Source organism: Monodon monoceros, unplaced genomic scaffold (genome assembly GCF_005190385.1).
Source record: "Monodon monoceros isolate NGI ecotype Baffin Bay Population unplaced genomic scaffold, NGI_Narwhal_1 Super_Scaffold_1, whole genome shotgun sequence".
Taxonomy (NCBI): domain Eukaryota; kingdom Metazoa; phylum Chordata; class Mammalia; order Artiodactyla; family Monodontidae; genus Monodon; species Monodon monoceros.
Genome location: NW_021703765.1, coordinates 4,063,244 through 4,088,601, shown reverse-complemented (window position 1 = coordinate 4,088,601; position 25,358 = coordinate 4,063,244). Strand labels below are relative to the sequence as shown.

The following is a 25,358-nucleotide window of genomic DNA, read 5'->3' as shown; positions in this document are numbered from 1 at the left end:
TCCGGAGTTTCTGTATATGCCTGTGTGTGCACACCTGCCCTGCCACACACGTGCCCCCTGCCGTGATTTTACTCTTGGCCTGGTGCCAGCGCGTGCCAACTTCACAGCGTTTGCATCAGGAATTTGGGCCAGTCTAGGAGGGATGAGGGCGAGCTGGCCTGGGGTGCAGGTGGGGAGAGCTGGTCTCCTGTGTGGATGGCCTCGTCCTACTCCTGGCGAGCGTGTCCCTGCGTGTGTGAGAGACAGAGCTCAGCCTCGCTTACGTACACTCAGCACGAAAGAGGAACGGGGTGAAGAGAGACACGAAGGCGAGAGGTGGAGTGAAAGGGGAAAATTTCATCCTTGCTGCCCACAGTAAGGTTAGCATATGAAATGGTCAAATAGCTGGTATGTTTCTCTACTAGTTCCTGGAATACTTTCTTAAAAATGCTGAAAAAAACTCCCTGTGAGAAATGGCCACCAGGTGTCATCAGAATGCTGCTATTGATTTGTTTTATTATTGTTCTTTTTTTTAATTTAAAAATTTTATTTAATTTATTTTTTATACAGCAGGTCCTTATTAGTCATCAGCTTTATACACATCAGTGTCTACATGTCAATCACAACTGCCCAGTTCATCCCACCACCACCACCATCCCCCACCGCTTTCCCCTGTTGGTGTCCATACGTTTGTTCTCTACATCTGTGTCTCAGTTTCTGCCCTGCAAACCGGTTCATCTGTACCATTTTTCTAGGTTTTTATTATTGTTCTTAGAAAGTATATGCATGTTTTGATTTTTCTTGCACTTTTAAAATTTTCTTTTGTTTTTAAACTGTAGCAGAGAATATTTCAGTTAGAGCAGGGATTTTCTTTTGGGACATTTTCTTGGTGAGCTAATAATTTTTTATAGGTAAAATTGAAGATCACTATATAAAACGTATTTATTTATTTATTTTTAGTTGAGGAACAACTACTAGTTGAGAATTTGGATGAGAGTAGAAACTATAAATGGAATTGCATATTTGAAAATCTTTGGCATAGTGAGGATGTGTGTTGAATGGTAATTGATGAATTTGTGTAGGAACCGTATGCTTTAAGAAGATTTGGTTTAATAATATATCTCATTATTTTAGTCTAAATACCTACTAAGTCTTCTGAATTTTGAAACCTTGCTGTGGGAAGAAATCGGAGACTCACTGGCTTCTCCAATGGGTACAAGCACCAGGACTTTCAGAAAGAGCAGCGATTCTGCCTTACTTTGAGTGTTGACAGTGAGTCCCATGCCTGTCCTGTTGTTTTGCTTTGTTCACAGAGAATTAAAGGTGCTTTCTGGTACATGGTAGGCTTTCCATAAATGTTGAGTGAATGAATTAAATCTGCCTCCAGAAAAGAGTCCTTGAACTTTCCCAGTTGGGTAATTTTTGAATTCTGCTATAATAACCTAATAAGCTTTCTGATGAAGGTTTTTCTTTTTAAAAAAAGAAAAAGAATATATAAAAGGTTCCTCATTTCTGTTGAATCCCTTCTAGATCACTTTAAGATACTTACTAAATCACCTTGCACTCCCACTTAACTGATGTCATTCTAGTTCAGGCCTTATAACTTAAACTATTATTATAATGTGCTCTTTCTGCCTCTAGACCTTCTCTACCCACGATATGTCCTGCATACTGAAAAATGAGTCTTCCTGAAGCAGTGCTGTGTTTTGGTGACTCCCCACTGACACTACTGAATAAGTTCCAGTTCTTAATTCGGAGCCTCCTATGATGTGGTGTTGGTCATCTGCCTGGGTTTTAAGTTGCCCTGCAGTAGAAAGCCAGGGCTGTAGCTGTCTGCACTGCTGACAGTCTCACATGCTCATTGCGTGTGCTTTGCGGCTTTGCTAATCCCTTTTTTCTGCTTGAAATGTTTAACTGTTCCTACCCGCCCCCTCAACAAAAGAAAAAAACAGTTTTAGTGTCCTGGGGTTTAGCTCAAATGATATTTCTGCTCTTTTAGCCAAATAGTCTACTTGGCAGTATGGTCCCTTGCTCATTTATACTGCTGTAGTTCTTTGTTTATATCACACACGTGACCATATGTGGCCTTGTATTAGAGTTCCTTTCCATATATGTCACATGGCTCCTCATAGAATATGAGCCTGCTGAGGGCAAAGGATGTGTTTGTATCATTATAGTTCTTTCATTTTCTAGACAACTCAGTATATATATTTGTTGAATGTTTGTTGTTCTTTCTTGGTATAATGAGATGTTGAGTTATTTCATTAATTTCAAAAGTCAATTGGGAAATAACAGATGTAGAAACATTTTCTCCTTTGGTTTTAGAATTTTTGGAGCCATTATATGGGAGATAATGAAGAGCCTCATTATTTTGCTTCTGCGTATTAATATAGTCATTCTTTTGTCTCCAAAAATGTATGAGTCATGTGCCGTCTATATAGCATTGACTCTGGATAGTTGTACGTGTGTGGGTCTTCCGTGGGTTGGTGTTTGTGTGTTCTGTGCATGTGCACCTGCTAGTGTCCATAGCGAAGGTGATGTAGCCGCGGGCCACAGCGGTGTCGGAAGAGGAGGAGATGAAAGGACTCGTTATTGAAAGAAATTCTCACCGTTTTAGATTAAGGGTTAAAAGGTTTTTGAAAATAACTCCTGTTATGGACGTTTTCAAACATATATGTATGCAAACACATAGAAAATTGATAGAATGGCATACTGAATCCCCATGTAACTGTCACTCAGCTTTCAGCACTGTCGGTACCTAGCCTTCGCTAGGCTCCTTTCCTGGACCATTTTAAAGTGTATCTCAGACACTTTTCATTTCATCAATAAATACTTAGATAGGAGACATTCCTTATTTCACAGTGAGATATTTGTTCATTCTAGTGCCTGTTGTGTGCTTGGAATTGATCTAGGCTCTTGGGACATGTGAGTGGATAAAATAAACCAGGCCCTTACGTTCTAGCTTGGGAGACAGAAAGCAAGCTAGACACATAAATAACCAGAACAAGGAAAAAATTGATTTCATCAAAATTTAAAACTTCTGCTTATCAAAAGACAACATTTATAAAATGGAAAGGGAGAAAATATTTGTAAAACATGTATCTGACAAAGAATTTATATCCGGAACACATAGGCTCAATAATAAAACAGACAAGTGATGTAAGAAACGGGCCAAAGGCTAACAAGGACTTTGCAAAGCATGTAGCATCATTCAGCATCATCGCTAGTTACCGGGGAAATGCAGAGTAACTTCACACACACTCACTAGAAAGACTAAAATTGAAGAGGCTGACAGTGTCAAATGTTGGTGAGGAAGTGGATCAGTCACAATTCTTGACACTGCTGGTGGCCGTATAAAACAGTACAGCCACCTTGAACATCAGTCAGGCAATTTCTCATACAGTTAAGCACACACATCTGCCCTCTAGCCCAGCAAGGCCACCCCTAGGTGTTTACATAAAAGCAATGAAAATCTATGTTCATGAAAGACGTGTGCAAGAATATTTATAGCAGCTTTATCATAACAGCCCAAAAGGGAAGTAGCTCAGTGTCCGTCAACAGGATTGTAAATCTGTGTGGTGGAATAGTGCTCAGCACCGAAGTGGAGCACATTGCTGACCCATGCAACACAGACATTGTGCTGAGCGGAAGAAGCCAGACCCTCCTTCCCGCCGGAAGTGTATATATTGTCTGATGTCATTTGTATGAACTTCTGGAACAGGCAAAACTAATCTATTGTGGAAGAATTCTGAGCGGCGGTTGCCTCCAGGTGCGGGAGCGGGGAGGGGAGTGGGTTACGGGGAGTGAGCGTGAAGGGCTTGAGAGAGTTCTGGGGGGAGAAGGCAGTGTCCTCTGTCTTGAGAGGGACAGTCCTGAGGGACCCTCAGCAGCTCTCTGGGCTTCTCTTTCTGCCATCTCTCCTCTCCTTTACTCTGCCCCACAAGCTCTAGCTGCCCTCCTCTCTGCTAGGAGGTCCCTGGGCTCTGTCTGTGGCCTGCGTCCATTCTTCAGGCAGTAAGCTGGCGCTCACCTGGTTTGTTTCTCATCTCTCAGGATCACTGTCTTTTGGTGCCTGATCTCCAGTGTCTTGTGCTGTTGTTTCATAGATTCTGTTTTTTTCTTTTTTATTTGTTTCATGCATGAGAGTAAATCCAGTCCCTGTGACTCTTGACCAGAAGTCGATGTCCTGGACTGGACGATATATCTATTGAAAAAAAAAAGTCTCACCCCTTAAAATGCAAGGCAGAGATTTTGTTTTTTCTTTGCTTTAATTCCAGTATCTAGTACAACCAAAAATACTTGGCATACAGTAGGCCCTAAGTGAAGATTTTGGAACAGACACATGATTCATTCTTTCTTACTTTCTTTCCTCCTTTTACTGTTGAATTACAAATGTTGAATAGCAAACCCAATGCTTTATCTAAAACAGCATTTTCTAAAAGGTCCTTTGGAACACTGGCCTCTTGATTCTTTATAAACAAAGGGCTCTGTAATGAAATTAGTTTGGGAAACACTTATGTACTGAGAAATTCTGTGATAAAGACACTTGTTTAAACCAGAGTTTTCTACACTTATTTGACCAGGAATATTTTTTCCCCTCAAAACACCTATTGACCTTTTATATAATTTATCTTTTCTGGAACACATTCTGAAGAAATGGTGATCTGATGTTGTACATCTTGTAAGTGTAATAAAACTATATACATTTATCTTTTTCACTCTTTTATAAGAGTGATACAATATGTTACTATATTATATTGTAATAAATACAAGATATTTTTGTATGTAAATTACATATGATAATTTATATATTTTTAAGCAACTTTTGGGATATTCACATACCATACAATTCACCTATTCATACTATGATTTAATGGATTTAAGTATACTCACAGACATGTGCAACCATCACCACAGTAAATTTTAGAACGTCTTCATCACCTTTTAGATATTATCCACCACCGCTACCCCACTGTCTCCCATCTCCTGTCCTGTGCTCCCACCCAGCCCTAAGGAACCACTATTCTACTTTCTGTCTCTATAGATTTGCCTATTCTGGGTATTTCTTATAAAAGGAATCATATAGTATGTGGTCTTTTGCAACTGGCTTCCTTCACTTAGCGTAATGTTTCCAAAGTTCATCCATATCATGGTTTGTATTAATACTTCATTCTTTTTGTGGCCGATTAACATTCTGTTGTACGGATGTACCTCATTTTGTTTACCCATTATTCTGTTGCTGCACATTTGGGTTCTTTCTACCTCCTGGCTATTGTGGATAATACGGCTGTAAAAATTTGTGTCCAAGTTTTTGTGTGGACGTATGTTTTTATTTCTGTTGGGCATATACCTAGGAGTGGAATTGCTGGGCCGTAAGATACACTGTGTTTAATCTTTTGAGGAGCTGCCAGACTCTTTTCCAAAGTGGCATCATCATTTTACATCTCCACTAGCATTGTATGAGTGTTCTGATTTCTCCACATCCTCACCAACACTTGTATTACCTGACATTTAAAAATTTTTCTTTTTAATTTATTATTCATTTTTGGCTGCGCCGGGTTTTAGTTGCGGCATGCGGACTCTTAGCTGTGGCATGCATGTGGGATCTAGTTCCCTGACCAGGGGTCGAACCTGGGCCCCCTGCACTGGGAGTGTGGAGTCTTACCCACTGGACCACCAGGGAAGTCCCTTATCTGACTTTTTGATTCTAGCCATTGTAGTGGGTGTCGCATTATAGTTTTGATTTGCATTTCTCTGATGACTACTCATGTAGAGTATGTTTTCATGTGCTTTTTGGCCATTTGCATATCTTCTTTGGGGAAATGTATATTCAACTACTTTCCTTTAAACATTTTTTTTTATTAACTTTTGGCTGCGTTGGGTCTTTGTGGCTGTGTTGGGTCTTCATAGCTGCGCATGGGCTTTCTCTAGTTGCAGCAAACAGGGGCTCCTCTTCTTTGCGGTGCGTGGGCTTCTCACTGTGGTGGCTTCTCTTGTTGCGGAGCACAGGCTCTAGGCACGAGAGCTTCAGTAGTTGTGGCTCACGGGCTCTAGAGCGCAGGCTCAGTAGTTGTGGTGCATGGGCTTAGTTACTCTGCGGCATGTGGGATCTTCCTGGACCAGGGCTCGAACCTGTGTCGCCTGCATTGGCAGGCGGATTCTTAACCACTGCACCACCAGGGAAATCCCCTCAGCTCCTTTTAAAATTGGATTTTTAAAAAATCATTGAGTTATAAGATTTCTTTTTTATATATTCTGGATTAAGTCCTGTATCAGGTATTGATTTGCAGAACACTTTTCCCATCCTGTGGCTCATCTTTTCACTTCTTTTTGGTGGTCTTTGAAGATAATGTTATTTGAAGCTTTTAATTTTTTTTTTTTTTTGCGGTACACGGGCCTCCCACTCTGCTGTGGCCTCTCCCGCCGTGGAGCACAGGCTCCGGATGTGCAGGCCCAGCAGCCATGGCTCACAGGCCCAGCCACTCCGCGGCATGTGGGATCCTCCCGGACCGGGGCACGAACCCACATCCCCTGCATCAGCAGGCAGACTCCCAACCACCGCGCCACCAGGGAAGCCCTGAAGCTTTTAATTTTGATAAAGACCAATTTATTAATTTTTTCTATTGTTACTCATGCTTTTGGTGTCATTATCTTATATATAATTTCTAGTCCCTACTTTTAGCAGAGTCAGAACAACAGCCTTCATTTGGTTTGTCATCGTGACAAAAAAACAAAAAAAAAAAAATGGTTAAAATAGTTAAAGATAGTTACCATTAGCTTTGAGGCCATAATACTTGATGAGTAATACTTTTAATTAACATCAAATCAAATGGCATTTGGCTGAGAATTCCATTCATGGTGTAAAGTAAATGGAAAATGATATGTTTTAATTGAATTAAATAGCATAATGAAAAATAAAATCAATGTTATTGATTTTAAAGCATTTTATTCAATAAAATTCTTCCTCCCCCCACTAAAATTTATGTTATTAATTCTACTCTATCAGTGACATTTCCCCTTAACCTGTTAACCTTCAGACAACACAAAATGACTGTTAGATGAAGACATTGGTGATTGACACCTGGAACAGGAGTGGCTGTTCATTGGCAACAGTGCTTGGACATGAACGATGATGTATGATGAGCATATGCATGTTGTTAATTAGGATATACTTAGAAGGATGATAGTCAGACTCTTTGCTCTAGGGGAAGAGGATGAAGCAGTTGTTTTAAAATTATGTTTTCTTTACACTGGGACTTGGGCTTCTGTTGGGAAGCTAAAGAGGGGGAGGGCTGGCTCCCTGACTTGTATCACAGCAGTTTTTGTTTAATCTGTTCTACAGAATGGGAGTTCACGGAAATGTACTTTGAAAAGAGGGCTTCTCTGTTTTTTTTTTTAAGTAGTAAATTGAAATGTACCAGTAAAAAGAATTAAAACATGGAAGTTTTTTTGTAAGCTGGTTGAAAATTACTTTTTCTATCAAAGTAATGTAGCATTGCTTCCTGAGTCAGCAGTATGATGATGTGGTATGCCCCAAACCTGATTTCATGCATTTCATAAAGGACTTTGCACACGCGATCAAATCCACCTCAATGTAAAGGAGAACTCGAGGCTAATTTTATGATATTTTTCGTCTAGTGTGTCACTTAATGTCGACTTTTCGACTAACTTGTGTGTCTTTTCTTTATGTTCAAAGGTTTTATACCGTTTTTATTTTCTTCCAGGTTATGTGTGCCCAGTGAGCCACCCCTGACACAAGAAGCATCATCAGCCTTTATTAGCGATGGATACTGAGAAGAAACCAGAGAATGATGAGGGTGACAGCGCAAACAAGGCAGCAAAAGACTGGAGAAATAGTTCACCCCGTGATGTAGATTGTGGGCCTGTATCTGCGGTGATAGCAGATTCCTCTGAAAATTCCACAAGCAAAAGAGGCTTTTTAGAGTCATCAGACTTTGACAGCGCTGTCGTGGGGAATGATGGAAATGAACACGCTTCCAAGAGAATGAAATTAGCTGAGGCAGAGCCCCTCCAGTCGGGAGAGCTGGGCATCCCTGGGTCAGAGAGGCCTGAGGGCTCAGGCCCAGAAGCGGGTGTCCCGTTGGCGGGGACAGGGGTGGGGGCCCTCCTTAGTGACCCTGATGGAGGCGTGTGTCTTCCTGGTGCCTTTGCTGCCCCCTCCAACGTTAACCCCACGGACGCTGCTTCTCTGGAAACAGATGCTGAGAAGAAGCCCGCTCAGGAAATGGTTTTCCTTGATCCAGGAAGAGAGCTTCCCTTCCCCCAGAACGAGATGCCTGCGAGCAGTACCCTCGGAAGTGTGGATGCAGTTCTGCAGTGCGGCGCGTGTGGTCACTCGTTTGTTTCCTGCTCCGATTTGGAGAAGCATGCCGAGTGTCACATGCAGCAGCCTGAGGACCACGCCTGTGGCCCCTGTGGCCACAAAGCGGAGAGCAGCGCAGCCTTACATGTGCATGTCAGGCAGGCGCACGGGCCGCAGAGGGTCTTTTCTTGTGACCTCTGTGGCTTTCAGTGTGTGGAGGAGAACCTGTTGAACGCACACTATCTTGGCAAAACACATCTCCGGCGTCAGAACCTTGCTGCTCGTGGAGGGTTTGTACAGATCTTAACCAAACAGCCTTTTCCTAAGAAGCCATGTCCCATGGGAACAAAAAGTGTTCACACAAAGCCAAGAGCGTCTAAGCCAATAGCAAAGAATGGCGGTTCAAAAGGATTACGAAACGTTGGAAGCAAATTTAAAGATTTCAGAGGAAGCATTTCTAAACAAAGTGGAAGTGGCAGTGAGTTGCTGGTTGAAATGATGCCATCCAGGAATACTTCGCCAGAAAAAGTAGAGATTGTTGAAGAAAATGTAACCTCCCTCGATATACCTCAGAATCCTGAAAACCAGAGTAAAAAGTTAGGAGACTTAGTCACCTCAGAGGGTCTCCTAGAGAAATTGGAATCTACCAGAAACACCCTCCAGGCAGCCCACGGTGTCAGTACGGCCTCAAGACCCAGACCTGAGCGGAACGTCCTCATGCTGGGCAGCAGCTTCCGACGACGCAGCGGCGCTTTCGCCCTAAGGGGCCAGGCGAAGAAAAGGTTCACTCTTTTAGGAGTTAACAAAAGAGGCACTACTGAAACTCAGAGGCTGTGCTTGAAACACTTTAGAACACAGATGAAAACAAGTGATGCTGAGTCAACACCTCAGCCTGCAGAAACCGGTGGCAGCGTCCAGGGTCTGTGCATCACATCCGCAGAGACCCAGGACCTGAAGCAAGACAGGAGAAGCTCCCATCTCCCATGCCCCTTTGACTCAGTGACGGTGAGGCCGCCTTCGGACGACCAGGTGTTGTGTACGTGTACAGACTGTGGACACACAGCCACAAACAGGACAGAGTTGGAAATCCATGGGAAGAGGTGCCACGCAGGAGAGATGCAGTCTCACTGCCAGACATGTGGCTTTTCCAGGGCGTCCAGGAGGGACTTGGATGCACACTCGCACAATAACCAGCATCAGCAGACCGCCCCCGGCCTCAGTTGTCAGTGTTGTTCCTTTACTTCCTTGAATGAAATGTACCTGAGAGACCACATGAAGGAAAAGCACAGTAGGGGTTTCCTTTGCACGCCTTGTGATCTGTGCTTCTCGTCTGAGAAAGACATGGAGGAACACAAGACAACTGAGAAGCACATTCACTTGTTGGGTCAGCCAAAGACTTCTCAATCATTTAACAATGATTTGGTTTTACAGACTTTACCTTTAAGTACTTTAGAATCAGAAAATACAAAAGATTCTGTGAGTGAGTCAGGAAAAGCAGCTCAGGAAGAGCCAGTTCAGTCCAGGGTAAGCCATGGAAATGAAGTAAGACATGCGAATAAGCCTCAGTTTCAGTGTAAGAAGTGTTTTTATAAAACAAGATCTTCCACTGTTCTCACAAGACACATAAAACTCCGCCACGGTCAAGACTATCACTTTCTGTGTAAGGCATGTAATCTTTACTCATTGAGCAAAGAAGGAATGGAGAAACACATTAAGAGAAGCAAACATCTTGAAAATGCTAAGAAAAATAATATTGGCTTAAGCTTTGAAGAATGTATTGAAAGGGTCTGCATAGGTGCAAATGACAAAAAAGAAGAGTTTACCATTTCTGGGAATGGAAGGATAGAAGGCCATGTGGAAGGTGTGCAATTCCAGGAGCACACCTGTCTCGACAAGAGCATCCTCCTTCCCCAGGAACTGTCACAATCTGGTGTAATCACCAAAGAGGCTGAATTAACTTTGACCACTGCCCCAAAGAGAGGGAGACCTAAAGGTAACATCTCACGGACGTGTTCACATTGTGGTCTTTTGGCCTCGAGTATTACAAACTTGACCGTGCACATTAGACGAAAACACAGTCACCAGTACAGTTATTTATGCAAAGTGTGTAAGTACTATACTGTAACTAAGGGAGACATGGAACGTCATTGTGCCACCAAGAAACATAAAGGACGTGTAGAAATAGAAGCGAGTGGAAAACCAAGTTCAGATATCATTGTTGGCCCGGAAGGGGGGAACCCTGAAGCCTGTAGGAAGAACACCACTTCAGCAGTTTCGGATGTACCTGCCAACGAGTCAGCTGAAGCAGACACCTGTGTTTCGGAAAAGCCAGTACTAGAGCAAGGGAATCCAGTTGAAGTCGACGTTGAGAATGTATTTCATTCTACAGATGGGGAAACGAACGGTCACATTCTTGAGAGAAAGGAACAAACGTCTCTAGAACCAGAGGACCTTATCCATCAGGGCAATGCCTGCTCCCAGGGAGATGACGCAGGTACAGGAGATAACAAATGTGCGCGCTGTGAGTTTAACGCTTACTCTTCTCCTTCTCTAGAACTGCACGTAAAACGGAAACATACAAGAGAGTTTGCGTTTTATTGCATGGCGTGTGATTACTATGCTGTGACTCGGCGGGAGATGACCAGGCACGCAGCAACAGAAAAACATAAGATGAAAAGGCAGTCTTACCTGAACTCTTCTAACGTAGAAGCCAGTTCTGCAGAAATGTCCAAAACCATCATTATTCCTGAAGGGCAGCATCAGCAAAGTTCTGAAGAATTTCAGATAATTTCAGACCAACCCTCTGAAACTCTCAGAACTAGAAATGCTGCTGATTGTTCTATTTTGGATGAGAATACTAATTTAGATATGTCCAAAGTGCTCTGCGCTCCTGGCTCTGTAGAAATTGAGACTGAGGAAGAATCTAATCTCAGCGAAGATCATTCCTTTCGTGAAGCTTTCCAGCCGCCCCTTGCCAAGGATAAAGTTACAAAACCGGAGGAGATGGTGTCCCTTAATATTTCCTCTAATTATGGCTCCCCAGGCAACTTTCAGAATGAAAATTCAGGAAGCTCAGCTTTGAATTATGAGCCAGCAAAGAAAAACCACAGTATGTTGAATGACGTCAGTGATCCAGACACACATTTCAAGAGTGATGGCGGAAACGTAGGGGACAAGGCAGATAAAGTCCTTGGCAAACGTGTGTGCCCCGGAGCTCTAGAAGGAGAGCATTCGGCTGAGAGCACCATGCTGAGAGCAACTGGAGAAGAGCTCAACCTGGGTGGCAGTGGTCAGAACAAAGTTGGAAGTGTGCAGAGTTCAGGGGATTTGAAAGATGTGCCAGAAGATCCCGTTCTAGAGAATAAGGAGATTCTGATGAATTCCCAACATGAAAGTAAAATAATTTTGGAAGAGGATGGTCCAGCTTCTGATAGCACCGTTGAAAATACTGATGTTTATGAAACTATAATCAGTATTGATGATAAAGGACAAGCCGTGTACAGTTTTGGCCGGTTTGATTCTTCCATCATAAGGATAAAGAACCCTGAAGATGGGGACCTGTTAGACCAGTCTGAAGAGGGGCTCATAGCAGCAGGAGTGAGAATGAGTGAGTTGCCCTTAAAGGACTGTGCTCAAGGTGTGAAAAAGAAGAAATCCGACGGCAGTTCCTTTGCCGAATCCACACGAATTCGTTGTGATGACTGTGGCTTCTTAGCAGATGGTTTGAGTGGACTGAATGTTCACATAGCCATGAAGCATCCTACAAAAGAGAAACACTTCCACTGTCTGCTGTGTGGAAAGTCGTTCTACACGGAGAGCAACCTCCATCAGCATTTGGCCAGTGCTGGTCACATGAGAAATGAACAGGCCAGCGTTGAGGAGCTTCCCGAGGGAGGGGCCACCTTTAAATGTGTCAAGTGTACAGAGCCCTTTGATTCTGAACAGAATTTATTTCTGCATATTAAAGGGCAGCATGAGGAACTGCTCCGAGAGGTGAATAAGTACATAGTGGAAGACACTGAGCAAATCAACCGCGAGAGAGAGGAAAATCAGGGGAACGTTTGCAAGTACTGTGGGAAGATGTGTCGCAGTAGCAATTCGATGGCATTCCTAGCACACATTCGCACTCACACAGGTAAGTAAAGTGCAGCAAATCTCTCTTTACCCACCAGGTGCAGAGGAGTGATTGATAGAGTTCGGACATTTGTTCCCATCCAAATGTGGAGTCCTTAACTGCATTTGCCAGTCGGCCTCCACCCAGTTCACCTCCCACTGCCCCGTGGCTCTGGACGCTGCGATAGTCTTTGTTGACACTTAACATTTCTTAAGGTAATTAATTGAGCCTTAGTGATTCCAAAGGCACGATGTTTGGCAGATCTCTTTTATCAAGAAGCCTAGTCCCTCTGATGCGTTTGTTAAATTCCTGTCTCTCACAGCTTTTCAGTTGTCTCTAAGTCCTAGTTGTTTGGTTTTCCAGGGTGTCTATTAAGTGGCACTTTGGGTTTCAGAGGACATATTAAGTGGCTTTTGAGGAGTGGAATATGAAATTTTTCTTACAGTTTTAGGGATTTAAATGTATTCATTGCCAGATAGTTTATATCCCAAAGTGTAACTCCTAGGCAACAAGATTCTGCTTTCAAGGATCAAAATTAGTGAACACTTTTCAAAGTTAATATGTCCTGGGGATTTGGTTTGCATGGAGGTAGCACTTGATTTAATTTCTGTGCTGTCACATGTAGTGTTCCATTTTAATGTTCAATTTTAGGTAGAAATTTTTTAAGAAAACTTTTTGTGGAAAATACATAAGCCACTATTCTAAATTTATGTTAAAATTCGCTGCACTGTTTCTATAAACCTGCCATACATTCTTTGTTTTAAATGGACAGCTTTTCTAAATCATTGTGCTCTGCTTAGACAAGTTCTGTCTCCATGGTTGAATTTATGAGTGGATTTGAATAATAAATTCACATTTCAATGAACATATTTTCATTAAAACTGTAAGGTTTATTTTACTGTACTTTTAAACAATGGCTTATTATTAAAGATATACTTTAAATTCATGCAGTTTTTGAAACTTAGTGCACGGTTACAAGGAGGAAGACAAAAGGGTATGAAACATTATTAATAGTTTAGGGTGATTAAAGATAGATGAAAGTTTTTCGCTGAAGAAAGTAACAGGGCAACCTGCATAAGGTTAATCTAGGTAAATATAAACATTGTACTCTTGATCCCAGCTCTTCCCATGTAGTAGAACCACCCCTGGAGAGTAAGGTCAGATACTTATTTGTTGGCCTTATTAATACCTCTGTCGGTACCGTGTTGCCGCTCACTTTCTGAAATGATATGGTTTTAGAAATCAGGCTCGTTCATGTGTGCAGAAAATAGATTCTTTCTTAACATGCCCTCTTAAGGCAGATAAAACTGAATAAAACTAAGAGGAAGATGCTAATGGAGCTCTTTTTAGAATTCTTTATGCAACTGTCTGGTCAAGACATGTTGCTTATAATTGATGTGTCCATTACTTGAATTCTCTTGTAATTATAGTCAATAAGTCTTGTAAATGTGTTAAAGCTCACTAAAAGCATACAAATTCAAGAACAGAGTAAGGCTAATAATTTAAAATAATCAATGTAGGCATTTCAGCACTTAATTTCCCTTGTGTGTTGATAGCTGATCATTCTTAATCCATTAAGATTTATTTAGTCGTTTACAATGCAAAATAGGTTTGCACTGGTCACTTGTGCCATTTGAAAATGTCCACCAGGTTAAGTGCAGAATGTAGTCCATTAGTCTTCCTTGACTATATGTATTAATTGCATTTAAAATCAAGTTAATGTGGATGTGAAAGTGAGGTAACTATCAATGTGTGACAGAGTAACCCTACTTATATAAGTTACATCATTGATTGTAACATTTAGTAAAAGTTAGCATACTTTTTAACATCTCCTGTTGGCTTATCAGCAAGTACATTTTTATGGTGTTCTGAGGCACCGCAAAGAGCTCTCTTCCTGAGTCCCCAGTGCCAGCCGACATTTCAATTTTGCAAGTCATTTTTTGCTGGGAGGTTGCTATCCAGGTTTTAATCCAAGGCTTTTTTGTCGTTGTTGTTGTTTTCTTTTGTTTTTTTTCCTGGGGGCATCTTAAAAAGAATTGCTTCTCTGATACTTTGCTTATGTCCATGAAATAGTAATTCAGGGACTGTTATTAATGGTTAACTGGAAAAGGGCTTATTCTTCCAATCCCTGTTTTCATATTTTGTGATTTACTATATGTTTTATGTAACCTTTTCTTCCCATCCTTAACACTATAAAAGCAGCACTTGAAGAAACAAATGAGTTTTGGTTATCAAGGATTGTGGGATAAAAGCCTCCCAGAGTTTTCCTGAGTGCTCGCTGGTATGAAGCCATCCACATGACCAGAAAGTGCAGCGTCTCCTTTCCCTTTGCGTTAGTAATACAGGAAAAGCTGTTCATTTTCTCTCTGGCATTGTTCTGGTAGTTAGAGCTTTAATTTCCTATACCAGAGGTCATTAAGTCAGAAGACTCTCTGAAGCCCTTAACTTCCTGTTCAGAGCCTGCGGGTCTCTGGCGCTATTTGGAAATGTCCACACGTGGGAGAACATTAGGGCTGGTGGTGTTTGTACCTTAATAAGTGACGGTTTAGAAGCCAGAACAGCTTGGGAAGAGGCGGTTAGGGGGAGTTAGTGCGTTGAGTTTAAGCGCAGTGAGGGCAGGGCCTCTGCTTTGCTCACTGCTTCACCCCCATGTGGTGCTGGCTTTCAGTGCTGTTTGTTGAATGAAGGAGTAAACAGATGAGCAGAGGAACCAGTGAAGTGTTCAGTGTAGGGAGGATTGTGGAGTGGAGAAGCATTAATTAGATAATGGGTTGTATCCATCTTACTTGATTCTTTAAGACCTAAAGTCTCCTTATGATTTTTTAAGTGTCAGTGTCACGTCCATGTATGCCTAGCAGTTGGCAGTGAATGAAGTTGAGGAAGGCCAGTGCAGGTCTGAGGGGGAGGCTTTGTTTTTAAAGTCTTTGGAATTCTTTAGGTAACATTGTGAGGTGCCAGACAGCTAGAGACCCTCTTTCATTTTTCCCTTTCAGAAAACCTCACAGGCCAAACTAAAACAAAACAAAAACTACTGAGGGTAATGCTGTCGCATGGAGTGGGACTATTTAAAATAATATTGACAGTTTATAATAATCTCAACATGCCTGAAAGACAAATTTAGAAATATATGGTCTTACAAATTTCGCCTTAAAAATACTATGCCTGGATTCATTTTGGAATGGGCCTAGCAGGCTTAAAAATGGTTACGCTATCAGGAAAAAAAATGGGACATTTCTTGTTTTCTTATACAGAAAAATGTTACCCCTAGTCCCGTAGTATTAGAATTTTTATGGCCAGGAAGGAGATGTTAACACATCTCTGCATGTAAGATACAAAAAGTAGTCAGGGCCTCCGTGATTTCTACATGGAAACAGTCAACAGGGTGACTCGTGGATGTGTTGTCAGCACACCAGCAGTGATGGCTGAAACCCGAAGGAACTGCGGTTTCCACCAGGGAGCCACGGACAGTCCACTGAAAGCGCTGAAGGTCTGTGTCTGGCCCCCGTGGCCCGTGTGCTGCCACACAGAGGAACTCACACCCTGTAGTGCAGAGCGAGCACACAAGGGCTTGAGTCACAAGATATTTTGGATCCTTTCACCAAAATTGTAATAATACACGTGTTGAGAGAGCTTTATCTTCTTTGTTTAGAGTCCCGATGTTATTGTTGATTAATAATTTCCTAATTACCTTTAATGCAGTTTAATTTAAAGTACAAGTGAGTTGGTTCTTCTCACTCTTTTCTTTTACAAGTCCCTTTATAGAATGCTGTGTCAAGATGAAATGTTTCAAAGTAGTGATAGGCTTAGTTTTATCAGAATCATTTAAATAAACTGTAGTTTCTAATGTAACTGATAGAATGTGATTGCTGTAAGCTGCAGTCTCAACCTGCTTTTGACATTTAAACATATAAAGCTGACTAGATACAACCATTCAGGTGCTAAATATATTTTACCTCTACTTCTAACAGTAGAAATGGAAGTATTAGAAGATCTGGCTTCATTGTCTTTGAACTGTGAAATATTCAACTTTGCCCGTGCTTAGTACTGTTGACTTTTTTATTTCTGTTAGAAGATTAAAATTAAATGCTTCACTTTTTTTGTCAGCTTTTGGGAAATAAATTGAAATTTAAGACTCTAAAATTTTTCACTGAGCACTTCAATTTCAACACAGTATTCTTGCAGGATTTTTTTTCAAGGGCATTGGGCAAAGTTCCATTGATCAAAAATGATTTACTGCAACTTTTTTATTTGAGCTCTTTTTGTATATTTATTAAAGTTCACATATTTCATATTCTGTCTAACTGTATTAGAAGAGGTACTTCACCAAGTAGGTACTAAACATGCTATGAAAAATTTGGAAACATTGTACCAATTTTAAACTGTGTTTTTTTTAATGATTTTATTTTCTTGAGGATTTAAAGGTTAGAATTAGAAAATGGTATATATGTGTTACACTTTGAAAGAGTGTTGCTTCTTGTTAATATGGGTACTGATTATCAATTAGTAACTATTTTCCAGTTAGAATCTACCTATTACTGACAGTAAGTTTGTGGACTCTTGAAATAATTTTGTCTCCTCATTTTTGAGTATAGATTAATCTTATTTCTTTATGAAATAAAAAAATTGTTGGTACTGTGCCTTTTATGTTGAAATGTTCTTGAAATCAACAATAGCCATAATGTCAGTAATTCTGATTTGCTGAATCATCACAGATTTTTGGCTCTAAAATGATCATAAAAGCAAATAATTTATCCACTATATATTCTTATATTGTATGGTATTGAAAGAGTAATATTGTGAATAATTTGGGATAAATGTTAGAAAAAAAACTGAAATATTAATGTGAAAAAATTCAAAGCTGTAGAAATATGAGGGAACAGGGATGTGGCCACTGAGAAATTTACTTGATAATAAATATATTTTTAAAAAACATCAGCTACTCTGTATGCATTTATGTTTTAAAAATGTTCCATTTAAAATGTTAAATGACTTTTAAAACTATTTTTGTGAATTATAAGAAAAATATTTGAAATTATGTAGCTCATCTCATCTGCTTAGTACTGCTCCAGGTGTATCACCTTTGACTTTAAATTTTAGAAATGTTATTGAAAGTTAGAAATACTCATTGGAACATTAAAGTCTTCTTGGTGGAATAATTGTGGAATGTGTGTCTGTTCAAGTTAGAAGGGAATGCAGGTATTCCATTTGGGGGACAGAAATTTGTAATTAGATTATAAGTATGATTTAAGATCTGGGCCTCTTTTAAAACTTTATCAGTAATGTATTATTCAAATTCAAATCATGCTTTATGTTAAATTTATTTAGGATCAAAACCATTCAAGTGCAAGATATGCCATTTTGCAACAGCTCAGCTTGGCGATGCCAGAAACCATGTCAAAAGGCACCTTGGGATGAGGGAATACAAGTGTCATGTCTGTGGGTGAGTAAATTGAAACCGTCTCTACCGTGGTGAACCAGGAAGCATGTGCAGGATATCCATTGTTTCAGAATTCAAAACTGATAGGAGTAAGAGTGGCTAAAATTATGCATGCGTATCCTTCTTTCCATTGTTATGGTAAATTCCTTAAACACAGTTATGACATTCTTCTCCCACTTCTAATCCTGTACTGAAGATGAGCAATTTTATGGGCTACAAGGTCAATTTGAACCTGTAATCTGTAAATTGACTAAATTATAGGATGTTCATTCATATTGCCAGAGAGAAGTGTAAATTCCATTTAAAGACATAAAAAAATACATAATGTAGCTTCAGGACTGTATATGTATGTTTTTTTTTCTTTTGCTATACCGCTTTAATTTTAATCACATTAATGGTTCTTTGGATACATTGGACACATTCTATAAGGAAAAAAGCAGAAAAAGATTTAATTTCAGAGAACTGATTATTGCTGGGATGACGCTTAAAAAACCAGTGTATAATGTAGGTTTTTTTGTAACGTTATTTCAAAACTTGTTTTTTTCCTGTTTTAGTTAATGGCTCTTTCCTCTAAAGAATCATTCACAATGTTTAATTGTCACTCAAATGTGTTGCATTTAATAGGAAGCAATGAGACGCCTTAATGCAACACTAATTAATTTGGCAGAAATGTTTGAAAGGTTTTAAAATGCCATGACATCTATGGTATATCATAGGACATTCAGAGCTGGATTTTAATACCTTACTTCTGATTAAAAGTATATTTTAATGCTGTTATGCTAGAGAAATTAACTAATAAGTGCATCGTATAAAAACACTTTATGTGAAACCTGAGGAACCTGCAGTTCTTATGGTTAATTCACAAAACACTTCGGATTCAATTAAATTATGCAATGCGTACATGTTATATATATATAACTCTCCCGTTGCGGAGCACAGGCTCCGGACGCGCAGGCTCAGCGGCCATGGCTCACGGGCCCAGCTGCTCCGCGACATGCGGGATCCTCCCGGACCGGGGCATGAACCCGCTTCCCCCGCACCGGCAGGCGGACTCTCAACCACTGCACGACCAGGGAAGCTGCGTACATGTTATATTAAGTTTATTTTTTCAGTGGAAGATTCTTCTGGTTAGCACTACTGTGTAAATATCTTTTAAGTCAAAAACAGTTTCTGTTTTTTAATGGACTGTACATTTCATCCCAGGATGCAGTTGCATTTTTTGACCCTTAAGATAGTTTTACAAATAACTTTGCAAGCAGTTTTATTAACCATGGCCTGTGATTTATTCATTGGCAGAATTGATGGTTCAGTGACTTGGAGCTAAAGTAAGTGAAGAGGAACCTTTGCCCTGAAGCCCCCTGAACATCAGTGGGAGAATGAGTTTTGTTGCTACTGATTTTAGCTGCAAGGGTCGAGTGCCACATGGTTCATTTAATTGCTCCAGGTCTCGGAATTTTAAAAGATACCTCATTTATTGTTTTTACCATGTGAGTTATAGGATAGAGGAAGGCCCTGACTCCAGTGAAAATTTGTGCTATGACAATAAGCAGTTTCTTCTTTGTGTCTGCAAAATAAGTAAATAATTTTTGCATACTATGTTATTAGAAACCTAATTCCATTCATTTTTTATTAGCGTTACCAAAACCTGGAAAGAGAAGAAGAAACTTTCAGAGAGCAGTTTCTGACATATGTAGCGTCAAAAACAATGTCTGATCGATTGGCTTTGGTTGTGTGATTTGAGCAGTGCACACTTGCTTAGCTCGTTGCTTAGCATGTACAACTGGCATGTTGCACTAATGGTTTATATAGTGATTCCCAAGTAAAGAATTATAAGTACATATAGCTATGTTGAGTTTTATACGGCTGTCAGAGAGGTCTACGTGTGTGTGTGTATGCATAGAAAAAGCAATCTAGATTCTCAAATTGTATCACTTAAAATTACAATAGTCGTTGAATTTTATTTGAACAAGAAATAATAGTTCTCTTAATTTTTTTATGTGAAATTTGATTTAAAAGCCACATAACAGTTACTTGTACAGGGTAGATACTTTTACAGTGAAGCTAAAAGTTCTGAAGAATTTCAGTAAACTGCAGAATGCCTATCGACCTATGTAGTTGACACAGAACAATAATGAGTTAAATACCCTTTAATGCTAAAGAAAAAGTATCATAGGTTGTTCTGTATTCCATGTGTTTCAAAGGGATAGAGCAGAATGTAGGTTAGAAATTAAAGTAAAAAACGTTAAAAAAAAAAAAAAGAGAGAATTGGCTATCAGATTAGTGGCAGTAGAGAGCACTGGTACATTAACATCACTGACAATGTCAATTCATTATCATTGATGGCTAAATAATCTTAGAAATGCTCAGTGGACCTATTAGTTCCTGAACATAAGCAGCTCATGCTGCATTTCTTCATTAGCTTTAATTGCTATAAATTTTACCTTTTAAAAAATCATGCTTTAAAAGGTGAAGTGATCTTTCAGGAACATTAACTCTATAATTTTGTCCCAAACAGAAGGTCTTGCACTATGTTTTCTTTTCTTCAGTAGTTAGTATCTTAGTGTCTGTTTTAGAATTTTACTAATAACCCCTTCACTGTTTGAGTTGTAAGAAATAAACGGTTTTTCAAACAGTTCTGTTAGAGTAATAATATATGAAAACAGTGGGGCAGGCACATTTTTGAAGTGAAATTATTACTCACAGTGTTGTACTATTTTTCCTTAGTTACCTCTTGAAAAAATCTTATATTCTATGGTGAAATTGATGAAAACAACAAACAGTACATTTTGTTGAAAAGACCTCAGTATTAATGTTTCAGTTTATTTGTAATTGTATGACTTCTTTTTCCTATAAGATTTTAGATGCTCATCAAATATGTATCATATATTATTTACTAAGGCTTAATTTAAGGGTTGTGCATTAGCTACTCCTTTAATAAAAACTGCCTTTTAAACTTTTATTTCAGTTGTTTGAACCTACACTGATCTTCTTTGAATTTTTAAGCTCAATTTCAAGATCTCTCTGTCCCCCTCATCGGCAAATCTTAGCCACAGTATATCATGGATTTGAGTTATTTGACCAAAGAGGCTGAATGTATTGTATTCGATGTCTAATTCCTAATGCTAGCTGGGATTCAGAATTCAAGATTTAAGTTTTGTTTACCCATGGTTTACATGCTTATGTCAGGGTATAGGTTTCAGAAATGTATTGCTCTGCACTCGCTGTTTTAAGAACATGTTATAGATAACTTCATTTAAAAGCCTTTCATTTTACTTTCACTTTTAGGAGGAGCACTTTTTGAATTACAGTTTCTTAATGTTTTTCTTACTTCTGAGCATGACCTCAAGAGGAATTTTATAGAATATAGGTGAATTTATATTTAGCACTTGTTGGATAGTTAACATGAAAATGTGCTATGGGTCGGACATAGGGCTTAGTGGGGGAGAAAATAAAAAATAATAGAAAGCACCTTATATAGAAGTTAATAATTTTGTTGGGAACGTATGTTTAAAAATAGGTAAACACGTTTTTACTAAGTCCGTGATCTTTACCTTTGCTATTTTTCAGTAGTCAAGACCTTAAAAATCTCAATGGCTTAAGAACATCATTGTGGAAACCATGTTTTGTTAAATTCATTTACATTTATTTTAATAATCTCTTCCTCCGTGTGTGTACACACATACACACACACATTAGTGTATATATAATACTCTCAGTAATAAATAGTATTTAAGCAGTGCTGTGTTTTAGTGTACAGCTTAATTAGCAGTCGTTTCATTTGTTGATCTCAGTTTCATGAGATTGTTTATCTCATGTTTATTACCCCATTGTACAGATGGTAAACCTGAGAGTAAAAGTATTTTTAGTGATGGAGTTAAATTATGGGCTAGTAATGGTAGACCACTGTTTCCTTCCTTTTAACTGTACCTTTTCTTTATTTCTTTGCTTTTGTAATATCTGTTGTTTTAGTTACTGATTTTAATTTGTACTTATTTTTTTTCTCTCTAGGTTGTTTTCTCTAGCATGTGATAGCTGTAACTTCCAGCCCCCAGCCACTTTTGTTTTCTGCTTTTGCTCAGACTTACATTATTCTAAAAAATTGCTTGCACTGTATTTTATTTTAATATTCTGGTATTCAGTCTCTTTCTCTCTCTCTCTCTTTTTGGTCTCTCTCTGTTTCACTTTTCTCATATTAAAGTGTTGTTTTAAATAATTTTATTATTTTTCCTCATTGTTCTTTATGTGTTGATAATTTATTGCACTTGAGTTGTTACAGATTGAACATGTTAGTATCATAGAAATAAGTGCCTAAAAAAGTGAAGATTTTATTGTCTTTCCATTAGGGTGAGAGGGGTAAAATTGATCTTCTTGGGTTATGGTTTTTGTTTTTCATTACTAGTTACTACAAAAAAAGACTAAGTAGAAAATTAGTAAGTAGCCTGTGATTTCAGTAAACCCGGGAAATGATACCTAACTTTTGTATGCCATTATTCACAAAAACCCCAGTATGCATGATTTAGGGGTTATGTTATTTTCTGACTGCTTTCCCTGTGTCTAATCTTGAATCTTGTATATAAACAGTTGAGTAGTACTTACCTAATCCGGAGAGAATAGGGCATTTACTAAATCTGTCACCTCTGGGTTCATGAAAAGATTCTAGACATTTTCTATTGTGTATTAATGTGCTTATGAACTGTTTGTTCTTAGTTGGTTTAAGAAACCTTAAATAGAAAGTTACTAATGCAGCAAAACTCTTTTTTTGTGTGTGTGTGGCATTACCTAGTTTTTGTGCATTAGAAGGGATCTCTATGTAGATGATTATAATGTCACTTTCTGACCTTTGCAGCTTGAATAATTGTAAATCATTGCTTCATAACGTGTCAGAGAATGTCTGTACTAGGCAATTAAATGGCAGAATATAATAGACCAAATTATTGCCTGTCATGTTTTCAACAACACAGTTAGTATTTGAGTTACACTTAATCATTACGTGCATTAGCAACTTCATTGGAATCCAGCTTCAGGCTGAGCATGAAATACATTACATTATTTAAACCTCTAATGGTACAAGTCATTTATTTGTGTTGAAGTGTACAACATGCAGAGTTTCATAAAGCAAGGAACACTTGAGAGCTTAATTTATCCAAATCAAAGTCTAAATGCAGATAAACACAAGTGGCAAAAATTAGTAATTTTTATAGGCTGGAAATATTTAAAAATACATGGTTGTGTGTAATTTCAGGCAGCAGGAATAAATTAAAATCACTATTTTTAGTCTGCTCTGAGAATTAAAGCTGTGTGTACCTAAATCATTAAGAGCACCATGGGATTGCATTTTTAGCTGAACAGTTAATTACAGCCATCATATCTACAGATGTATCCAAATAAAATAAGTTTTTGGTTCGGCTGGTTGTTTTGGTTAAAGAGACATAGAAAAAAAGATATAGATAGAAAAAGTTTGTTTTATATCATGTCATAAATTATGCATGTAACAATATAAAGGGCAGCATCTCTCAATTTTATAAAAAACATCAAAACTAACATTAAAATACTCTTGTTATAAAGGATGTGTTACATATTTTATCTCTATAATATTTTAATGCTTTTTGTTTAATGGTATATTTTTGTCTTTAGTTTGAAAATTTAAAAATCCCACACAATGCTGACTGTCTCTCTTCCTGTCAGTGAGGAGTACCAAATGTACATTGTTAGTTTATTCCTCTGATGTTGAAGTCCTTGAAATACCATTTAAATACTGAATGGATGTTATTTTATATTTTTTATAAACAAATCACTTTTTATTTTGAAAATCTAGGAGATATCTTGGTTATTATATTAAAATAAAATACACTTTTTCTCAGATACGATTGTAGGATATTTTTTAGTGAACTGCTTTGTAAATCCAGGGGAGAGTCGGGGGTGTGGTTAGGATAACAGGGAAGGAACAGAAGAAACTGTTTTCCGCCTCTCCTCACAGGGAGAGGAGGGCATCTTCGTCACCACCATATCCTGTGCTCCTTTTTTGTGATAGTGTTTTCTTGAATTTTTGCCTTGGAAGAGTAGGGTCATAGATTTATTCCAAGGCAGTAAGTGTGATCAGCTCATAAGAAAATAGAAATAAAATACACATTGTCATTTGTTGGTGTTGTAGTTGAAAACACTGGCCTCTGTCTCTAAGGTCTTTTCCAGTGAAAAGGTCTTATCTCAGTGACTTAAGTAATTTTTGCTTTATTTTTATTTTAAAATGTTCCATGGTGACTTTAAAATGTTATTGTGGAATCACAGGATTCTTTAGCCCTCCTGATCCCAGGAGTGAAATACAGAAGGGCAGCTACTCCTCTGGTTTCCTTTGCCTGTCCTGTGATTTTTTTTTTTTTTTTTTTTTTTATTGTTAACCTGTTTTCTCCCTCCCTCTTCCTGTTGCTGTGTTTCTGAAAGTCCTTTACTTTCTACAGGGTTTTGCTCTTTGATTTGTCTGAGACTGAATAAGAGGAGGTGTTGGAAATGTAGATACGAGGGAAGTACAACCATTGATTCAGGTATTCATTCATTTCCCATTGGGCAGATTCTTGACAGTTTCCTCTTCAAGTAGGCCCAGGTGGTGCAAGGGCCCTGCGGTCACGTGCTCCAAGTAGGAGAGACAGACTCAGACTACAGGGGAAAGAGCGGGGGATGGTGGTCCACAGAGGAAGGGTGCCCAGCTCTGCTTGGGAGCAGCAGGAAAGGCTTCATTCAGAGGATGGGTTTGCGTTGGTTCTCGAAGGATGAGGAGGTATTTATACACAAGGCAAAAAAGGACACTTTTTTATTAGAGGGAACAAAAGAGCAAAAGTAGTGAAGTATGGAATAGCATGGCATATTAAGAACACTGCGAGAAATTCCTGGAGTTTAAGTGCTTAGAAGGGGTGAAGCGGGGGATTTTTTTAATATTAAATATTTGTGGAGCATCAGTATGTGCTGTTAGTCTTTAGGGTTAAAAGATCAAAATGATATCTGCTGCAAATGGATGGAGAAAGCTCAGGTAAAGAAATGCCCAAGTCTTTTCTGAATCTTGTTGCCGATTCAAAAAATATTTCATCAGCTAGGTAGCGTGATGTGAAGGTGAGTGGGGGTTAGGCAGGCAGCCAGGGGCAGCCCATTCCAGGCAGGGCTTTGGGGAGGTTCAGCCAGGAGCATGGCGAGTTCAGGAGCCACAGGGACTTCAGCTGTCCCTGAGGTGGGACTGTAAAGGAAGGGGCAGGTGGCAGGGCCAGATCACAAAACCGTGCCTTGCTACGGTGCTGAATGCTGGCCTTTCCCTCTGCTTTCCGTCACTTCCTTTTTTTTTTTTACATCTTTATTGGAGTATAATTGCTTTACAATGGTGTGTTAGTTTCTGCTTTATAACAAAGTGCATCAGTTATACATATACATATGTTCCCATATCTCTTTACTCTTGTGTCTCCCTCCCTCCCACCCTTCCTATCCCAGCCCTCTAGGTGGTCAGAAAGCACCGAGCTGATCTC

General features: G+C 39.2%; 1 protein-coding gene across 5 annotated transcripts in view; it reads left to right on the top strand.

Annotated features, from left to right (window-relative positions):
* ZNF407 (zinc finger protein 407) overlaps nucleotides 1–25,358 on the top strand; it is a 418,202-nt gene that overhangs the window by 16,795 nt on the left and 376,049 nt on the right. For 4 of the 5 annotated variants that reach the window (XM_029229939.1, XM_029229956.1, XM_029229964.1 and 1 more), the window contains exons 2-3: nucleotides 7,704–12,437; nucleotides 17,742–17,856. In XM_029229939.1, coding sequence (XP_029085772.1) covers nucleotides 7,763–12,437; nucleotides 17,742–17,856 — 4,790 coding nt within the window. In that variant the 5' untranslated portion in view covers nucleotides 7,704–7,762. Of the gene's footprint in view, nucleotides 1–7,078; nucleotides 7,114–7,703; nucleotides 12,438–17,741; nucleotides 17,857–25,358 lie in introns of those variants that run through there. The other variant, XM_029229948.1, reaches the window with a different exon arrangement.